This window comes from Ursus americanus, chromosome 10 (genome assembly GCF_024610735.1).
Source record: "Ursus americanus isolate L20-20 chromosome 10, mUrsAme1.1.p, whole genome shotgun sequence".
NCBI classification, from domain to species: Eukaryota; Metazoa; Chordata; class Mammalia; order Carnivora; family Ursidae; genus Ursus; species Ursus americanus.
Genome location: NC_142136.1, coordinates 9,974,259 through 9,990,256, shown reverse-complemented (window position 1 = coordinate 9,990,256; position 15,998 = coordinate 9,974,259). Strand labels below are relative to the sequence as shown.

Sequence of the window (15,998 nt, the reverse complement as noted above, 5' to 3'; positions counted from 1 at the left end):
AGATGGCTCGTCTGCACTCCAGCTTCGGCTCAGACCGAGAAGTGGCATTATGGCTGCGTGGCGCGGCGCGGAGGACAGCATGCACGCAGGGGGAAAGGAGGGAGCAGGCCACCCAGCAGACCTTCCTATGTGAATAACTCCCAGCGGCACCTCTTTATTTCATCTGAATTATTCTCCACTTCCAGACTCGGAGACTCATCCATATTCGACTGCACCTCAAACAGTCATTTCAAAGCCAAAGGTATGTGATTTTTGAATTATATGAATCAAATTTCCTTTATATCAGCATGCGCTTCTCCGTTCTTCAAAAAAGAAACTTACTGGCTTGTTAATCCAGAGTATGTCCGCGTTGTCTGACAGAGATTCATCGGGACCAAAGTCAGTCACCGGCTGGGCCTCCACCCTGGAGCTCTGCTTCCTTTTGAGCATGCTGAAGTTAGCTTTGGTGAGCAAGTACGAAAGTGCAGTCTGGAAGAAGAAAGACAGTTCTGTGAGTCACCTAAACCCTCTTTACCCTGATCGCTTCAAAACCGGACTCCCCCATGTTTGCATATGCATTCGTTAATTAGACACACGCTCTGCTATACAGTATATAATAAACACATCCAAAAGAAATAAAAGGGTAAGATAAAAATATTAATCCAAGCTTGAGTTTGTTTGGGTTTTTTTTCCCTCAACCCAATAGATTATCTCGTGTGCTTCATAAACAGTTAGCATGCCCACTCGGAGAGCACTAGTCTGGATTAACCGGGGTAGAACGGCATTGCCTTTTCGGAGATTCATATTAGTAGGACGTTTTTTGAGGCCTAGAGCTGTCTCCACTTGAAGGTCGTCTGTGCCGGAGCACAGGTGACCAATCCAGATGAAATACTCAGATCTTTCCCAGGATTTTCCCCCGGGTTAATTTAATGGGACACTCCAAACGTCTGTTTCCAATGATAGTTTCAAACAGATTTCCCAATTTTGTCCTTGACATAGAGGATGCGACCCAGAGAGAATGGGGCAGAACCGCCTCTAAATGGGTTTTTTTTTTTTTCTTTTAAGAATGCTGGGACCGCGCCAGTTCTTCCAGTTACTTTGAAGTAAATCCAAATCAAACCGGAGGGAGATGCGATGCCCGCTTGCCACGTACATTTCCACAATTCCGAGGCATCCACATCTCAGTGTAAGTGTCACCTCTGTCCTGCCACGGCTACCACCTCCCACAGTCCAGCGGCCACGGAAGGAGGGCCCTCAGGACACGAAGAGCAAACATGTGCAACACAATAGAGAAGAGACACAAAGGTAGGGGGCACCTAGTTACCCTGAGTCCACAGAGAGACATATTTGATGAACACCGGGACTGAGTCTCAAAGGAAAGGAGCAAAGCTAGCGTTTTGGGGGATATATACTATGTTTTGGACACTCAGCAATGATAATTTACTTAATCTTTACAACTGACAATAGAAAGGAAAATATCTCGTCTTTTCACGCTGGCACAAGAAATCCAGGCCTCGGGGCTGTCAACAACTTGACCAAGGCTATCCACGCAAACTTGAAATGTAAAAGAAACTCCATCTGACCACAAAGCCCAAGCATCTCTAACGGACCAAACTGATGCTCAGGACTGATGAGAATTTCGCAGGGCCAGTAACGGGAGGGAAGAGGTCCAGGCGGCGCACAGCCGTGAAAATGCCGAGTCAGGAAAACCCAGAGGTTTTACCGCCACGTAGGGGCACTGGCTGTCCTATCTGCTGCTCCTTGGGGGCTAGACGCGGAACTCTAACCGAAGGACAGTGAGGGCCACTCAATTCTCGCAGGAGCATGAGAAGAACAAGAACGTGTTTGCAGGATCTGGAAATACATGCAGTTGCAATTTTCACTGGGAAAGAGAACAAACCACAGCAGCTCAGGACAAAGGAGCTTTGACTTTGCTTCTCTATGTCTGAGTGCCTCCTTCTCTGTCCAGGCTCTCCTGGACGCACCCAGGTAGGTGTGTCTGCCCAGCCCTCCTAGTCCCAGAAGAAATCAAGCTAATTGGCTTTAAGATGTGCTAGGTATTTCCAGGCTATCTTGCCCTGAATATTGGATTTGAATATGGGCTTTGCAGTAGGCTGCACTAATTAATTTTATTTTACATAATTGGAGTTAGGGACTCTTGACATCGATATGTAAATATATGCAGAATATTCAAATTATGCTTGTTCTCTGATTTACTATGGAGGGAAACATCTGGTGGCCTCAATTTGGGATGCTTCTTGAATGACAGTCCCCAAAATGGGATACAGAATCTTTTAGAAATCCTTCAAGATTACAGAACATGAAGGAAATAAAGGGTGGTTGTACAAGGTTGTTCAAAGATGAGCCAGTGGAGACTTATGAATGACCATTCATTCCTCTTATGATCTGGCCATAAGTTACAGTCTGAAAAATTTTCGATGTATAAATGTGATACCTTCATATATGAATTCCATGCACCTTGTATTATAAATATCCCATCTGAAGCAAAGACAGTTCTTGATTATGGGTTTGTTTATCTACAGAAGTAGACATCAGAATTATTTTTTTAACCTCTATACTAGCTATTTTTGACCCACCAAAACCATGCATGAGGAATGATATTGTCATACACTTTGACCCTAATTTTGCCTACTGCAAAAATGCCACCAAATCAAACAGTGCCCAAGAAAACCACCTGTTCAAACTCCCATGGAACCTGGTTAATCCACATATATATTAAAACTCACTAGCTCCTGAATCACTGAAATCTTGACTGATTTAATAATATCGAATATTATGTAAAGCACCCAAGTAGTAAAATAAATGCAAATTACAAACATATGAAGAGTTCAAAATTAATTTGAGGCAGTTGATTATCAAAATGTTCCTTTCTACACAGAAATATGATTTTACACATTCATTCATGTTGAATCAATATAACTGAGTACAGCAAACCTATTATTCCCCTGATAAAGACCAGCAGGGATATTTAAGTATCCTAGGTAAGCTGATTATTTTGATAGGAAATTGCTTCTGTGTATCTTAGCCTTATCACTATGATGTATTTATAACCCAATATATTTTTTTCTATTTACAGAAGTGTCCTTCATAAAGCAGTGCACTAAATTTAGAAAGCAAGGCTTCCAGTAGTTTTTCCACCCTTATTAAAAGTAGTTGGTATTTAAATAGTTCAATAGCAGGAAAAGGCTGCACAGTTACAATACATTTACTGATAAATCTTTTACTTAGAAACAGCTAATGGCAAGTCCCAGAGAAAAGATATTTTGGTTCATTGCTCCCTATTAAATGGTTAAAACCCAGTTTTGTATTCTGTGATAACAACTTTTTACCTCCATCATCATACTCTTTCCTCAGGCCGTTCCAGCTCTCTCTTGACCAATCGCAATGGATAGATCCAGTTTTCTTTAATTGCGAAGTGCTTGCAACACTATGGGTCATTTCTTCTTCTTGTAACTCTCTTGGGTTTGCATTAAACTCTTTTCAATCTCCCATCTTCTCAATGATAGTTTACAGCATGTCCTTTACCTGTTGTCCCCTGTGTCTGTCCTCCGTACTTAACCCCTTAAACGAGCATCTGCTCTTACAGTTATCATCACCATCTGTGGGTGTCTGGTTCCTGAGTCATGCATCTATGCTGCTGCTTCGCCCTCAGATACAGGCGTACCGACACCATCACCACGTGAAACTCAAAAGGACAGGTGGATATCAGTCCAACATTCCCCTTCACCCTTTCCTCTCAACTCTCACATCCTACTGCCCTGAGCTCTTTGGGTCCTCACATGCAGGTCCTCACATGTGCAGAAGATTCTCTGTCCTGATGTACACAGCCCCTTTGGCTTTAGCCCCATTACTAGAGAGTCCTTGCTAGGCCATGGACTTCAGGTCCGGACTGCCACAAACATCAAGCTTTCTAATATGTCCTGTCCTGTATATCAGAAATCAACCTCCCAAAACCCTGATCTGATCTCTCCTGTAACCCAGAAAAGCTCAGCCCATCCCCTTGTTTCTCGTTCATTCATTCATTCATTCATTCATTCATTCATTCATTCGTTCACACAGAAAAGACTGCGCATCCACTTTGGTATCAGGCACTGTGACATGTGCTGGGTACCCGGCAGGGAACAGCAAAGGCATTCGGAGCTCCCAGCCTGCCTGCCTTATTGAACTTTACGTTGTAAGGACACTCTGCCCTGCTCAGTTTTACTTGCACTTCCAGGCATACTCATAACCCACACACTCCACTTGACCTGGCTAAGCGTCCCATCACCACCCCCACCTTACAATCTTTCTCGGCAACATCAGCTCCTTTATTCCAGCTGTGTCCTCTTCCTGGTCTGCTGCCAAGCCCACATTAGTCCTTTGTACTCCTTAACTAAACCCGTGCAGAGTTTTTAAAAGGAAATTAAGAAAACGAAATGTTCAATACTACCCCTTGGACTTCTCATCCCAAACTTTCCTGTTAGGTCTTTGGAAGAGCAGCCTTCATGGCTAGCAGAAGTTTCTCATTCATTCATGCTTGCATAAAATGCATTCATTCAAAAAAAACCAAACCAAAAAAAGATCCCAACCATTGTGTTAGGTGATAGGAATTTAGCACTAACAAAATATACTTGGTCTCTTTCCTCCTAGAATTCCAATGCCCTGTGCTCCTGAAACAGGCAAACAACATATTTAATTAAGAACAGAGCAACCGATTAATTAAAGGAGAGCCTCTCACCATTGCACACTCATTCTTCAACTTCCGCCTAACGTTACTCTTATTTTTTCACTATCGTATTGCTAGCTCTGCACTACCTCCCTGGGCAAGGGGTATTTATCGAACGGTTGATTCCCAACATGCACCTGTATCTGTGCTGTCAGACATGACGAGATTCACGTGACAAGCGAGGACAGCTTACTACTCCCTCCTCAAACACCTACATCTTAAGTTAAATGAAAAGAAAATAATTTCATTTTTTATTTTCATTACGCAACCATGCAGGATAATTAGAAAAAATATAAAAACAAAATGAGGAACAAGGTGAAAACCATCAGGAACTCCATTTTTAGAGACTCAATGGTTTTTTCAAAATATTTGTTGTGTGCATACACTGTGCCAGCCCCGAGGCAAAGTGCTGCAGACAGAGTAATAATCAAATATATTCCCTCTCCTCGAGACACTTCCTGTAGCTGGGGCCCTTACTCTCCAATGGCATATGGATTATATCTCTCCTATCTTCTTTTCCGTATATATTTTTCCATGCACGTATTTATTTTCAAATGGCTGCTTAAACACTGTCTTGTAACCAGCTGTTTTTTTTTTCATTTAACAGTATCTTGTGAACATCTTTCTCTGTCAATAAATATGCACGTACAGAAAATCCTAACTGTAAATAAACACCACCTTCAAACACCTGCCTTTCCTTGTCTCTCTTGTCTCTTAAGCTCATTTACATCCTGATATGTGCAAGGCCTTGCCAGGTAAACAGAGAAAAAGACATTTTTCTAGATTGGGTATCAACACTGAATTTGCAGGGGAGAAAGGTATCACCATATATTTTGGAAGACAACTGAATCTGATGTTATCAATGTTTTTGAGCATTACGATCTTATTTCTTATTTCAAGTATTCTTAGTTCTTTTTTTTGGTGTTGCTTTGCTTAAACGGCTGCAGAACCCAAACCAACAAACCACCGATACCCATATTTGAACAAATTTTCTGCCTTTTCCCATATGCATATTTAAATATTCCATCGTACTTCAGCACATCATAATAACAGTTTGAAGACAAAGGGGATGTTTATTCCTGATGCTGGAACTGCCAAATGCCATTATTTCTGTAAATACAGACTCTACATTCTGGCTGGCCAAATTCCCTTCCCAACAGAAGAGGTCCATTCAGAACAAATGAATTTTATGCCATGCTTGTAAATTAGGGAGCAAACCCCACTATTTTTGTCTTATTTTCTGTGATCCAAAATCTCTCCGCCATGCCTCATGCTTATCTACCCCGTCCACTCATCTCTTCTCCAATTCCCAGGACGCAGTGGCACCCCAGAGCCTTTGATGACGGCACCACCTCTGCCAGCTGAGCGCCCTCTCGCTCCGTCTTGCATGGTTGGAACTCCTCCCTCGTTCTGCAAGCCCACATCATCTTGGTTCTCTCCTAGGGGCACCAAGGACTGGTGTCCTGTACTATCTCAGCAACCCACAGCCACCTCCGTGAGCTCACCCCTTACAGCCTCTATAGCCTGGTGCAAAGCACTTTCCCACGTGGACTCCAACCGCCCAGCATCTCCTGCTAAGTGGGGCTCAGTATTTGCCTTTGAGCTCAATCATCAAAACCACTGAAGGAAAAGTATTACAGACAGGATTTGATATGAAGCTGAATATATATTCCCCAGTCTGAATGCTTTACGAAAAAAGAGAACAATTCTCAAACACACACACATACACACACACACACGCACACACACACACATATACACACACATGCACAGACACACACACACACACCTAAAGAAAAAAAATCCCACAAACGCATGACGAAATGCTTTGGAAGATAAGGAAGTTCCCATGGTAAAATTATGAGCTCCTCAGTTGATTTCCTCTCAAAATCTGTCAACTGCCATGTAAAAACAGACTCCTTCCACGTTTACTGAGGGCTTGTCAGGTGCCAGGCTTTGTTCTAAGCACATTGTGAATCACGTCATTTCATTCTTACAAGAACCTTTTCGCAGATGAGGGAGTTTGGGCATAGAGATGAGCCAGGATATGAACCAAGACACTGGCTTACAGGACTATTAAATTTAAAATTAACTATACTATAACTCAGAGTGGTAATAAAAAGAAAACTACTTTTTCAACATAGTCTCATCATACAACCTAGTGATTATAAACTCTCTTGGCATCAATTTTGGGTTTTTTTTGTGAAAATAGTGCAGACATTTCTCATTTCTTAAAATCGAATCCACTTTTATTATATGATTCATTTTATGGTTATTCCAGCCACACGTTTATAAAAATGTGTCTTTTTGTTGTTGTTGTTTTCTAGCAAGAATCTTCTAATGTCTCATTGAATCTATCTAAATGTCACTTTCAGGTTTCTCAAGTCATTATTCATTATCCAGTCTTTTTCCTCAAGGGTGAATTCTAGAAATGTTCTATTATGCTTTTATTATCTTTTGTCTAAATTTCAAAAAAATGAGGAAAAAGCATTTACTAACTCTCATCTGATAATCTTACATCTCGTAGGAAAGAGACAGTTGTCTTAATTTCCTAAAGGTGACAGATGTCTTAATTTCCCAGAGTTTTAGTACCGTAAATGTTTTGTTTTGTTTTGTTTTGTTTTGTTTTGTTTTGTTTTGTTTAGAGAGAGAGCACACGTGCACGCCCATGTGAGTGGGATGGGGGAAGGGTCGGAGGGAGATGGAGAGAGAGAATCTTAAGCAGGCTGCACACCCAACGCCCACTGCTGAACAGGACACTGGGCTCCATCTCACGATCCCTGAGATCATGACCTGAGCTGAAATCAATAGTCGGCCGCTTAACCAACTGAACCACCCAAGCACCCCTAGCCTCATAAATTCTTTTATTTTTTAAGATTTTATTTATTAATTTGACAGAGAGAGAGACAGCCAGCGAGAGAGGGAACACAAGCAGGGGGAGTGGGAGAGGAAGAAGCAGGCTCCCAGTGGAGGAGCCTGATGCAGGACTCGATCCCAGAACGCCGGGATCACGCCCTGAGCTGAAGGCAGACGCTTAACCACTGAGCCACCCAGGCGCCCCTAGTCTCATAAATTCTTGACCGAATATGCTGAGAATGTGAAACTAGAAACTAGATCCCACTGATGACACCTTGGTGTCAGAGTATATGTTTTCTGTAGAGAATGTACCAAGGCAGAAAGAAGATGTTTATTAAGGGAAGTCCATTTGTCATACTCAAAATTCACAGCTCAGAACACGGTCAAGGTTGTGATTTTGTTTTGTAGTGGTTCTTCCAGCAAGGAAAACCCAAACTAAATGCAAGTTATCAATCAGAAGTTAGCAAGCAGTAGCTGTTTAATCTTAAAGTTTCTAGTAATAATGCATTGGGTCATCCTGAGAGGTGGCTGGCTGCTTTCTGGATGTTCTCAGAGAGAATTATTACACATTATGAAATTTGCAGACAGGACGCCTGCACAGTCTGGAGTCTGCAGTACATTACATCCCAAGAAACTTCCAATGATAAAATCTATTATCGCACTCTTAAAGTTGCTCCTAACTTTATACATTTGATCAATTCTTAGGGTAGTGTCATAGTCCATAAACCATTGTACATAATTTTAGAAAAGAATCAAGCCTTAAGCATCATGTATTCTCTTTTGTTCCCCCCACTTGAAAGATGAAATTAAACATTTATGGAAAGTTGGTTCTGTGCCAGGCACAATTCCAAGGCCTTACTATCGCTCCGAAGTAGTTTTTAGTATTATCTCCATTGTCCAGATTAAAAGTCTGAGGCAAACTTGCCCAATACCACATGAATTGGAAACAATTTTAGAATCCAGGGCGTCTGAACTTCCAGAACTTTTATAACATTCAGATGTTTTGCAACAGTGATAAAAGTCATTTGTGATTTCTTTAAAACAAATACAACATGAAAATAATTATTGTGAAGCTTGCACAAATTGCACCTAACATTTGCTGAGAGTTTATGATGTGTGAGGCTAAGAGCTCCGTGTGGATCATCTCACCTAACTTCTTGTCCTGCCCCAGTGAGGCAGGTGTTCTGTTACTCCTATTTTAGAGATTTTTAAACTGAGTTAGAGATGGTAGAAGTGCCGTGCCCGAGGTCACTTTCTGATCTTTACCTCAGTGATCTTCAGCTGTCCACATCTTTCAGTCTGACCTTTCCAAGGCTTGGTGGCTAGAATCTTTTTTCCCAGAGATCAGGGATGGAGATTCTCCAATTCTTGCCTCCCCCATGTCTAAATGGTGAAACCAAATTTGAGCATGGCGGCCCCTAGAAGTACATTTCAGTCCTCCCAGGCCACTCTCAACCAAGCCTGTCATCAGTCCCCTTTGCTCATGAATTTTATGGGCCAGATGCATCTTTCCCTGTAATCGGGCTCTTGCTCACAGAAAAGGCAGGTGGCTGTCTTGTTTTCTCTCTCAAAGTAGCCTGAGTTTTATATCTGCTCCAGCGATCAGCAGAGCACATCACGTTAGTAGGAGAACTAAGACATCATTGAAATGTTGACCCCTAGGGTCACAGTAGCAAGCTCTCTCTGACTCTCTCTCCAAATGCACTTTTCACTGGGTGCTTACTCATCTATGCTAAATCCGGATGTAGTCCTGCAAAAACAGAGTGTTACACGCATGGCCCAGTCTCAGCAGGATTGCCGGGGCCACCCAAGACGGGCAAGCAGAGCAAGTAAAACATTTCAAAAGGCCACCTCTAAACCTTCCCTTCTCTGTTCCTTTTGTTAGCACACTGATTAAAAACAGAAAACGGTCCCCTACTTTTTATACTGACTCTACTTTCCAAATCCCAAAGAAAAACAGCATATTACTGTTTTCTGGTTCTTTCTACGAATGCTTCACAACTGTCATTACTTCGCTAAGGATTGTTTCATTTTTACTTGTGAAAATTGAATTTTCTTTGCCTTTAAAAACCACTGGATTTGGAAAGGAATTCAGGATGGAATACAGTGGCTCAGTACCCCTTTGTTGTCATGCCCTGCATCCCAAACTAAACTGGCCCAGCCACAGGAGAGGGCATGGGGTTGGATTTGTGTCACCTCATCACTGTATTGATTACAAATTGAAGCAATCAGCCCCTCACCAGATCTCTACTCAGAAAATCCAATCGATCTTTTTAAAAAAGCCCTTGTCATTCACTCTAAGTTTAGAAAGGATATACATTTATAATTTTGTGACTTAATCTGGGTACGATGCAGGTGTAAGAAAATTTCAGGAAAAGAATGTCAGAGTTGGAAATCACCAGAGGTTGATGGTGTGATTTTGTAAGAAGGTCCCATTTCCCAATCTCTGACTAGTCCCATAAAGGTTCTCCCATCCTCCACATGGTGGCAGGGCCTCTGAGGGTTGTCATCTCCCAAGAGCTCAGTGACAGGCATTTTATCTTGATAAACTGTTATTATCATTAAATATTATGAAAGATCAGAAAAGGAGATTATCTATTTTTATTGTGGTTGCTTAATCTTGTAATGAATCTGCAAAGGACAAAGAAGATGGATGGTTTAAAATAGTGGTTTTCAAAACTTTACCAGACTGTACTTAAACAGGATGGCAATTCAAAAGGAGTTACCTATTTTTTTTTGTTTGTGATTATTTGATTTTGTAATTGGAATCCATAAAGTTTGGACAAAGAAGGTGAAAGGTTTCCAAATAGTAGTTTCCAAAGACTGCTGACCCTTTGAATCATCCGGAGAGGTTCGTCAACATTCTCAACTCTGGGCGTCCTTCATGTCAGGCATAGTAAGAATCTTCTGGGGTGGACTATGGGAAATAGTATTTTGAAAAAAACCTTCCCCAGGCAATTCTAACACACTCTCCCAGAAGTGCTCCCAATTAGTGATGGGGTCACTGCCCTAGACGCTCAGAAGAGCATTTTAACACCTCCAGAGCTTAGAGTTCAGGGTCAAGACTGGTTGTTTGGGGATAAAAATAAAAGACTAGTTCTGAACAACTGAGACAAAACAGAAATCTGAGACAAAAATTTTGATTTCACTTTATGTACATACAGCGTATTCTATTCTTAAGTTTTCCTCAGAGACCTTCAGAATTTACTCAAAAAATAACTATATGGAATATACTTCATATACAAGAATAAGATTTTGGTTTTTGTCTTATGAGAACGTAACTAAAAAATCTTTCACTTGGATTTTCTCCTACAATGTTCTAGTCTAGAATATATCTTGAAAATAGATGTTCATTTTTTGAAATGAAGAAAGCAAAAACAAATTGTCTAGTTCAACTAATTAGGTTTTAAAATTGCTTTAATTTTTACTTAATAAACAGCAGAAAATTGTTCTGAGGTTCCCCAGAGTTTAATATTTTTTTCTCCATAAAGTACTGACCTATCGAATTGAAGGAAATGGAAAGACTAATTCAATGAAAGGTGTTTCCCAAATCCAAGAAGCCCTATTTCTAAAAATTTAAATCCCTTCTTCACAATACTTATCTTCATCTTTGTGTCTTAGCTGCTGGGAAGAATAATTAAGGAAGTTTCCATCCTTGAGAGATTCTCCTCCCATTTTTACACTATCCAGGATTTTTTAACCTCAACTTTTGTAATATCTATTTAATAGTGTCTTAAGTCATCACTGACTTGTATTTTGTCTGATACAAATTTGTATCTTTTCTGATAGAGGCTTCCGTGATTCGTCTTTTTTTAGAAACAGTAAATAATTTTTAAAAATCCTTCCTCGGGGCGCCTGGGTGGCACAGCGGTTAAGCGCCTGCCTTCGGCTCAGGGCGTGATCCCGGCGTTCTGGGATCGAGCCCCACATCGGGCTCTTCCGCTATGAGCTTGCTTCTTCCTCTCCCACTCCCCCTGCTTGTGTTCCCTCTCTCGCTGGCTGTCTCTATCTCCATCAAATAAATAAATAAATAAAATCTTTAAAAAATAAATAAATAAAAAATAAAAATAAAAATCCTTCCTCTACTTCAGAAGTGATCCACGAAGTTGACCTATGGATTTCATAATTACAACAAAGAAGAACAGATTTAAAAAATAATAAAGCAAATGATTTAACCTACAGATACTGCTCACTGAAAGATGAAGAAGTAATTAGTTATTTTGTCTAGGCATTGTAAATAGGAAAAAAAAAAAAAAAAAAAAAGGACCACCCCGAATCAATCACCCAGGCTTGAAATCCTGGATTTATTTTCCACCCATGCCCTCCCTTTCCTTCTACTGGTTTGGTCACCAGGATCCGTTAGCATTTGTTCTGTTGATAAATCTACTATCCACTTCTCAGCTTCCATGATCATAGTTTGGTTCCAGGTTCGCATCCTTAGGACTGCACACCCAGTTTCTCCAGTACCTTCCTTCACTGATCCCCACTGTTATTTTTCTCCTTCTTCTTGACCTCATTCTTTAGTTCTAGGCATCCACCTGTGGATGGCTGTATACTCATGTGCCTCAAACACTGGAATGCTATGGCTCTTCAGTTTTTTCCATCACGTCTAAAGCTTTCCTGCTTTACAACGAATTCACAAATTCATGTGTGTTTTTTAAATGTTACCCCATTTCTCATCCTCTCTAGTTCTGTTGTGTTATTTTCCTTCTTTTTTTAAGATTCTATTTATTCGTCAGAGAGAGAGATCACGCACAAGCAGGGGGAGGGCAGACAGAGGGAGACACAGGCTCCCCGCTGAGCAAGTAGCCAGATGCAATGGGGGATCCCAGGATCCCAGGATCATGACCTGATCCAAAGGCGATGCTTAACTGACTGAGCCATCCAGGTGTCCTAGTTGTGTTGTTTTCTTTACTTCATAGGCTTGAAATGCTGATTTCCTATCCCATCACAGGTCACAGAACCCTTTGAGAAAATACTGCATCTATGGGCCATGTCTCCCAAAATAGATACGCATAAGAGTACTTTTGGCTAAAAATATTATATTGTTGTGATTATTGATATTGCTAGAAGGCTCGTAATCATAACTTTATTAAAGACAGAAATTTTTATTGCTTTAACGTCCTTTTTCCTCATCTAATCACTTTTCAAACAACTGTTCTGTTATTTACATTCTTCTCTTTCACCTTTTCTTTCACTTGCCTAATACCTATGTCTTCATCTGTATTTCTATTTCATTTTTGACCCATAAGAGCATCCTACGAGAATTGTCTTCTGGTATTTTTCAGAATTATACACAATTTCAGGATATTATTTTACTGCTTGCTGATATTTAATTTTGGAAAGGGCATATGAAGGTAATCTACATGTTCGCTTTGTAGATAGATAAACATTTTTTCCTTTTTCTTTCCGTTATGATCACCCCAGTAAGTCCAGTTAACATCCATCACCATCGTTTATGACTTTTTTTCCTGTGATGAGAACTTTAAAGATCTATTTTCTTAGCAACTTTCAAATATGCCACAGAGGATTATTAACTACAGTCACCATGCTGTACATTACTTATGACTTATTTATTTTATAACCAAAAGTTTATACTTTTGAGCCCCTTCACCCATTCTGCTACCCGGTAAAAAAAAAAAAAAATTTAACTTGATCAGAATACTGATAGGATATTTTTCCTTTTTCAATTTTTCAGATGCAAAGTGTTCAACTAGGCTATAACAAGATGTTAGCTACTTTCTGTGAGTACTTCCTGGTCCACTATAACGAATCTCCATCTGCATATTTGGATTATTTGTTTTCATCTAAAAGAAAACAGTGATCACATTTCACTTAGAACGTGGCTTATGCTCCTCTTGCTCTGATCTCCCTGTCAGGAAGAGCACTCCTTTGTGTGTCTCTGTTGGCTGTCTTCCAGACATATCATCCTGCTCCAAACAAAATCTCCCCTTCTCCTTCCTTTGCATAACTGGAGAGATGTCCCACTCAGTCTCTGCAGACGCGCTTCCCTTGGCCACGGTGTGCAGATCTTTGGTCTTCTCATCTCCTGACTCTTTTCCCAGAAGCCTAGTCCTGCACCCCTCTCTGGACCATGGGCACATTCCATCTGGCATGGCTGTACCTGCCCCAGGGTCTAATGGAGAAACCTCTTCAGAAGTCAACTTTAGACTTCACCCCTTCAGATGAAGGAATTCTGCCTGGGGCTCTGTTCCTTATTTTTTGTACAAGTCGAAAGGGACCTGTGGCCTGAACCTTAGTTTCGTCCATCCATCCCATCTGTCCAGCTCCATCTGTGCTGAATCTACCAGAAATGCCTCAGAGTCCACACCCCACAAGCAAATGGTCTTCCCTTCCCTGTGCCTGTGGGGTACAGGTTTCTCACTATATAAAATCCTTTGATCATTTATTTGAAGTCTGAGTAGGAAGCAAAAACCAGAATTAGACTCCTGGGCTCAAAAATCATTATTCCTAAAAGACCTTGCATTACTTTTTTTTTTTTTCACCTGACCACTTTCATAACATTCTTATTTTGGTTTTACACTAAGAAGTATATTTTATCATCTTGATTTAGATGAACTTGTTAAAGGTCAAGTCTTTACACAGTGCAAAGGTTATAAGCCCATAAGATATTTTTTTATCTTCCTTTATTCCTGTAAAAGAGGGAAAGTGATCCCCAACTACCAAAAGAAGGCAGATTTACTGCAGAAACATAGAAAACATCTTATTCAAATTTATATCTTTAGGGAAAAAACCTGAAGACAGATAGATAGATAGAGTTTATCCATAATATATATTATATATCTCCATAATAATTTTGATAATCCATTTAATTTTGAGTATCAAATACTTTTGATATGGTATTTGTAATGATGAGAAACGAAACAGTAAATGTCCAATGACCAGATGTATGGCCATACAAGTGAGGCTATATTCATGGGGCATAGTCTTATACAGCTATTTAGAATTTTTTAAGTAAGAATACTGTCAAAATAAAAAAAATGCTTATGCTAAGTATTAAATGGGAAAACCTGTATAAAAACTGTACAATGCCATAATTCCAAGTACACAAAGTCACATAGTTTTAAAAAGACTATAGCAAATACATAGATATTATAATCATTTGTGTTTACTTATTAGGACTATGGACTTTTATTCTTTTTTGTCTATCATCTCTGTCATTTCTTTCATGTCTGATTATTTTAAAATTCAAAGGATAAATTTTTACACGCTTAATGTTTGCACACAAAGACTTGAGGTGTAAAAGCTTCTTGTGTGGGTCTTTGAAGAAGGTAAAAACCATACAACATGATAGTTAACCTTTAAAATGTTGACACCATTTTTGGGAGACAATTCATGACTCTTTTTATAAGACAAATAGGTACGTGCATGCCCAAGTGTACACACACACACACACACACACACACACACACAATGTATGCAGGAAAGAGAAGCGAATGGAACACATTTCAAAGAAATGCCATACTCAAAGAGGAAGAAAATGCCACTCAAACCTTCCAGTCTTTCAACTGCAAGGAAACTATATAATTTTGAGTAAGTTTTTTTTTCTTTTAGAAGTACATTTTTCCTCTTTTGAATATCTTGCAAGTCATATCTAAAGTTATAACCACATTACCACCATTTCGCAAGACATGACTTGTCTTCAGTTTTTATAGAGGTTCTAGCATAGTCCTTATCAGGGACTGCACATCTGTCTGCCAAGATGTCATGTCTTCGATGAACAGGAAAGGGGTACAACAATGAGCCTGTTCACTTTTTCGTTTTCCTCCCAAGCCTGATTGTTCCTTCACTTTATTTGGCTTTAGCAACAGCTATGTCAAAATATACCACAGACGCATAAGAATCCAACCTAGAGAGGCCCACAGAATAAAACCCAACCAATTAGGAAATACATCATTGTTGTAGAGCTGTGAGAAGCCATGATTGTCATTTAGAACTGTTGAAACTTAATCTTTGAATGTAAAAAGGCATTGGGAATAACAGACAGAGGCCACCCTGTCCTTTCCTACTTAATTTCCAATCAAATCACTGTTGTAACTATGAAAATGGGAATCACAAACTGTAAAAGAATAGCCACCTGTTACTTTTTGCTCCCTGTGAAAGGTCTTCTCCTCCAAACTTGGCCTTCTTACACATAACAGTCACTGGTACCCAACCAACTCCCATTTCAGCACCAGGGAAATCTGGGCCTAGCTGATGACTACACACACACGAGATTAAGACGAGAACCTTCCGGAGGCCTGAACCTGTATGTGCACGAGTACACATCCTTGATAATATATTTCCTGACGATTTTGCGTGAAATTTAAAGATTTATCCTATGATACTTCAAGAACGTATAAGGACCTGAGTTCAGAGTTATCAACCATCCTTAAAGAAGAAAATTCCGAGTCAAAGGGACAACCCCTTCCTTGCT

The 15,998-nt window shown here is 40.1% G+C and overlaps 1 protein-coding gene across 3 annotated transcripts in view; it reads right to left on the bottom strand.

Moving 5' to 3' along the window:
- NALCN (sodium leak channel, non-selective) overlaps positions 1-15,998 on the bottom strand; it is a 307,920-nt gene that overhangs the window by 291,131 nt on the left and 791 nt on the right. For 2 of the 3 annotated variants that reach the window (XM_087865000.1, XM_045812791.2), the window contains exon 2: positions 322-468. In XM_087865000.1, the coding sequence (XP_087721126.1) occupies positions 322-429 (108 nt within the window). In that variant the 5' untranslated portion in view covers positions 430-468. Of the gene's footprint in view, positions 1-321; positions 560-15,998 lie in introns of those variants that run through there. The other variant, XM_087864999.1, reaches the window with a different exon arrangement.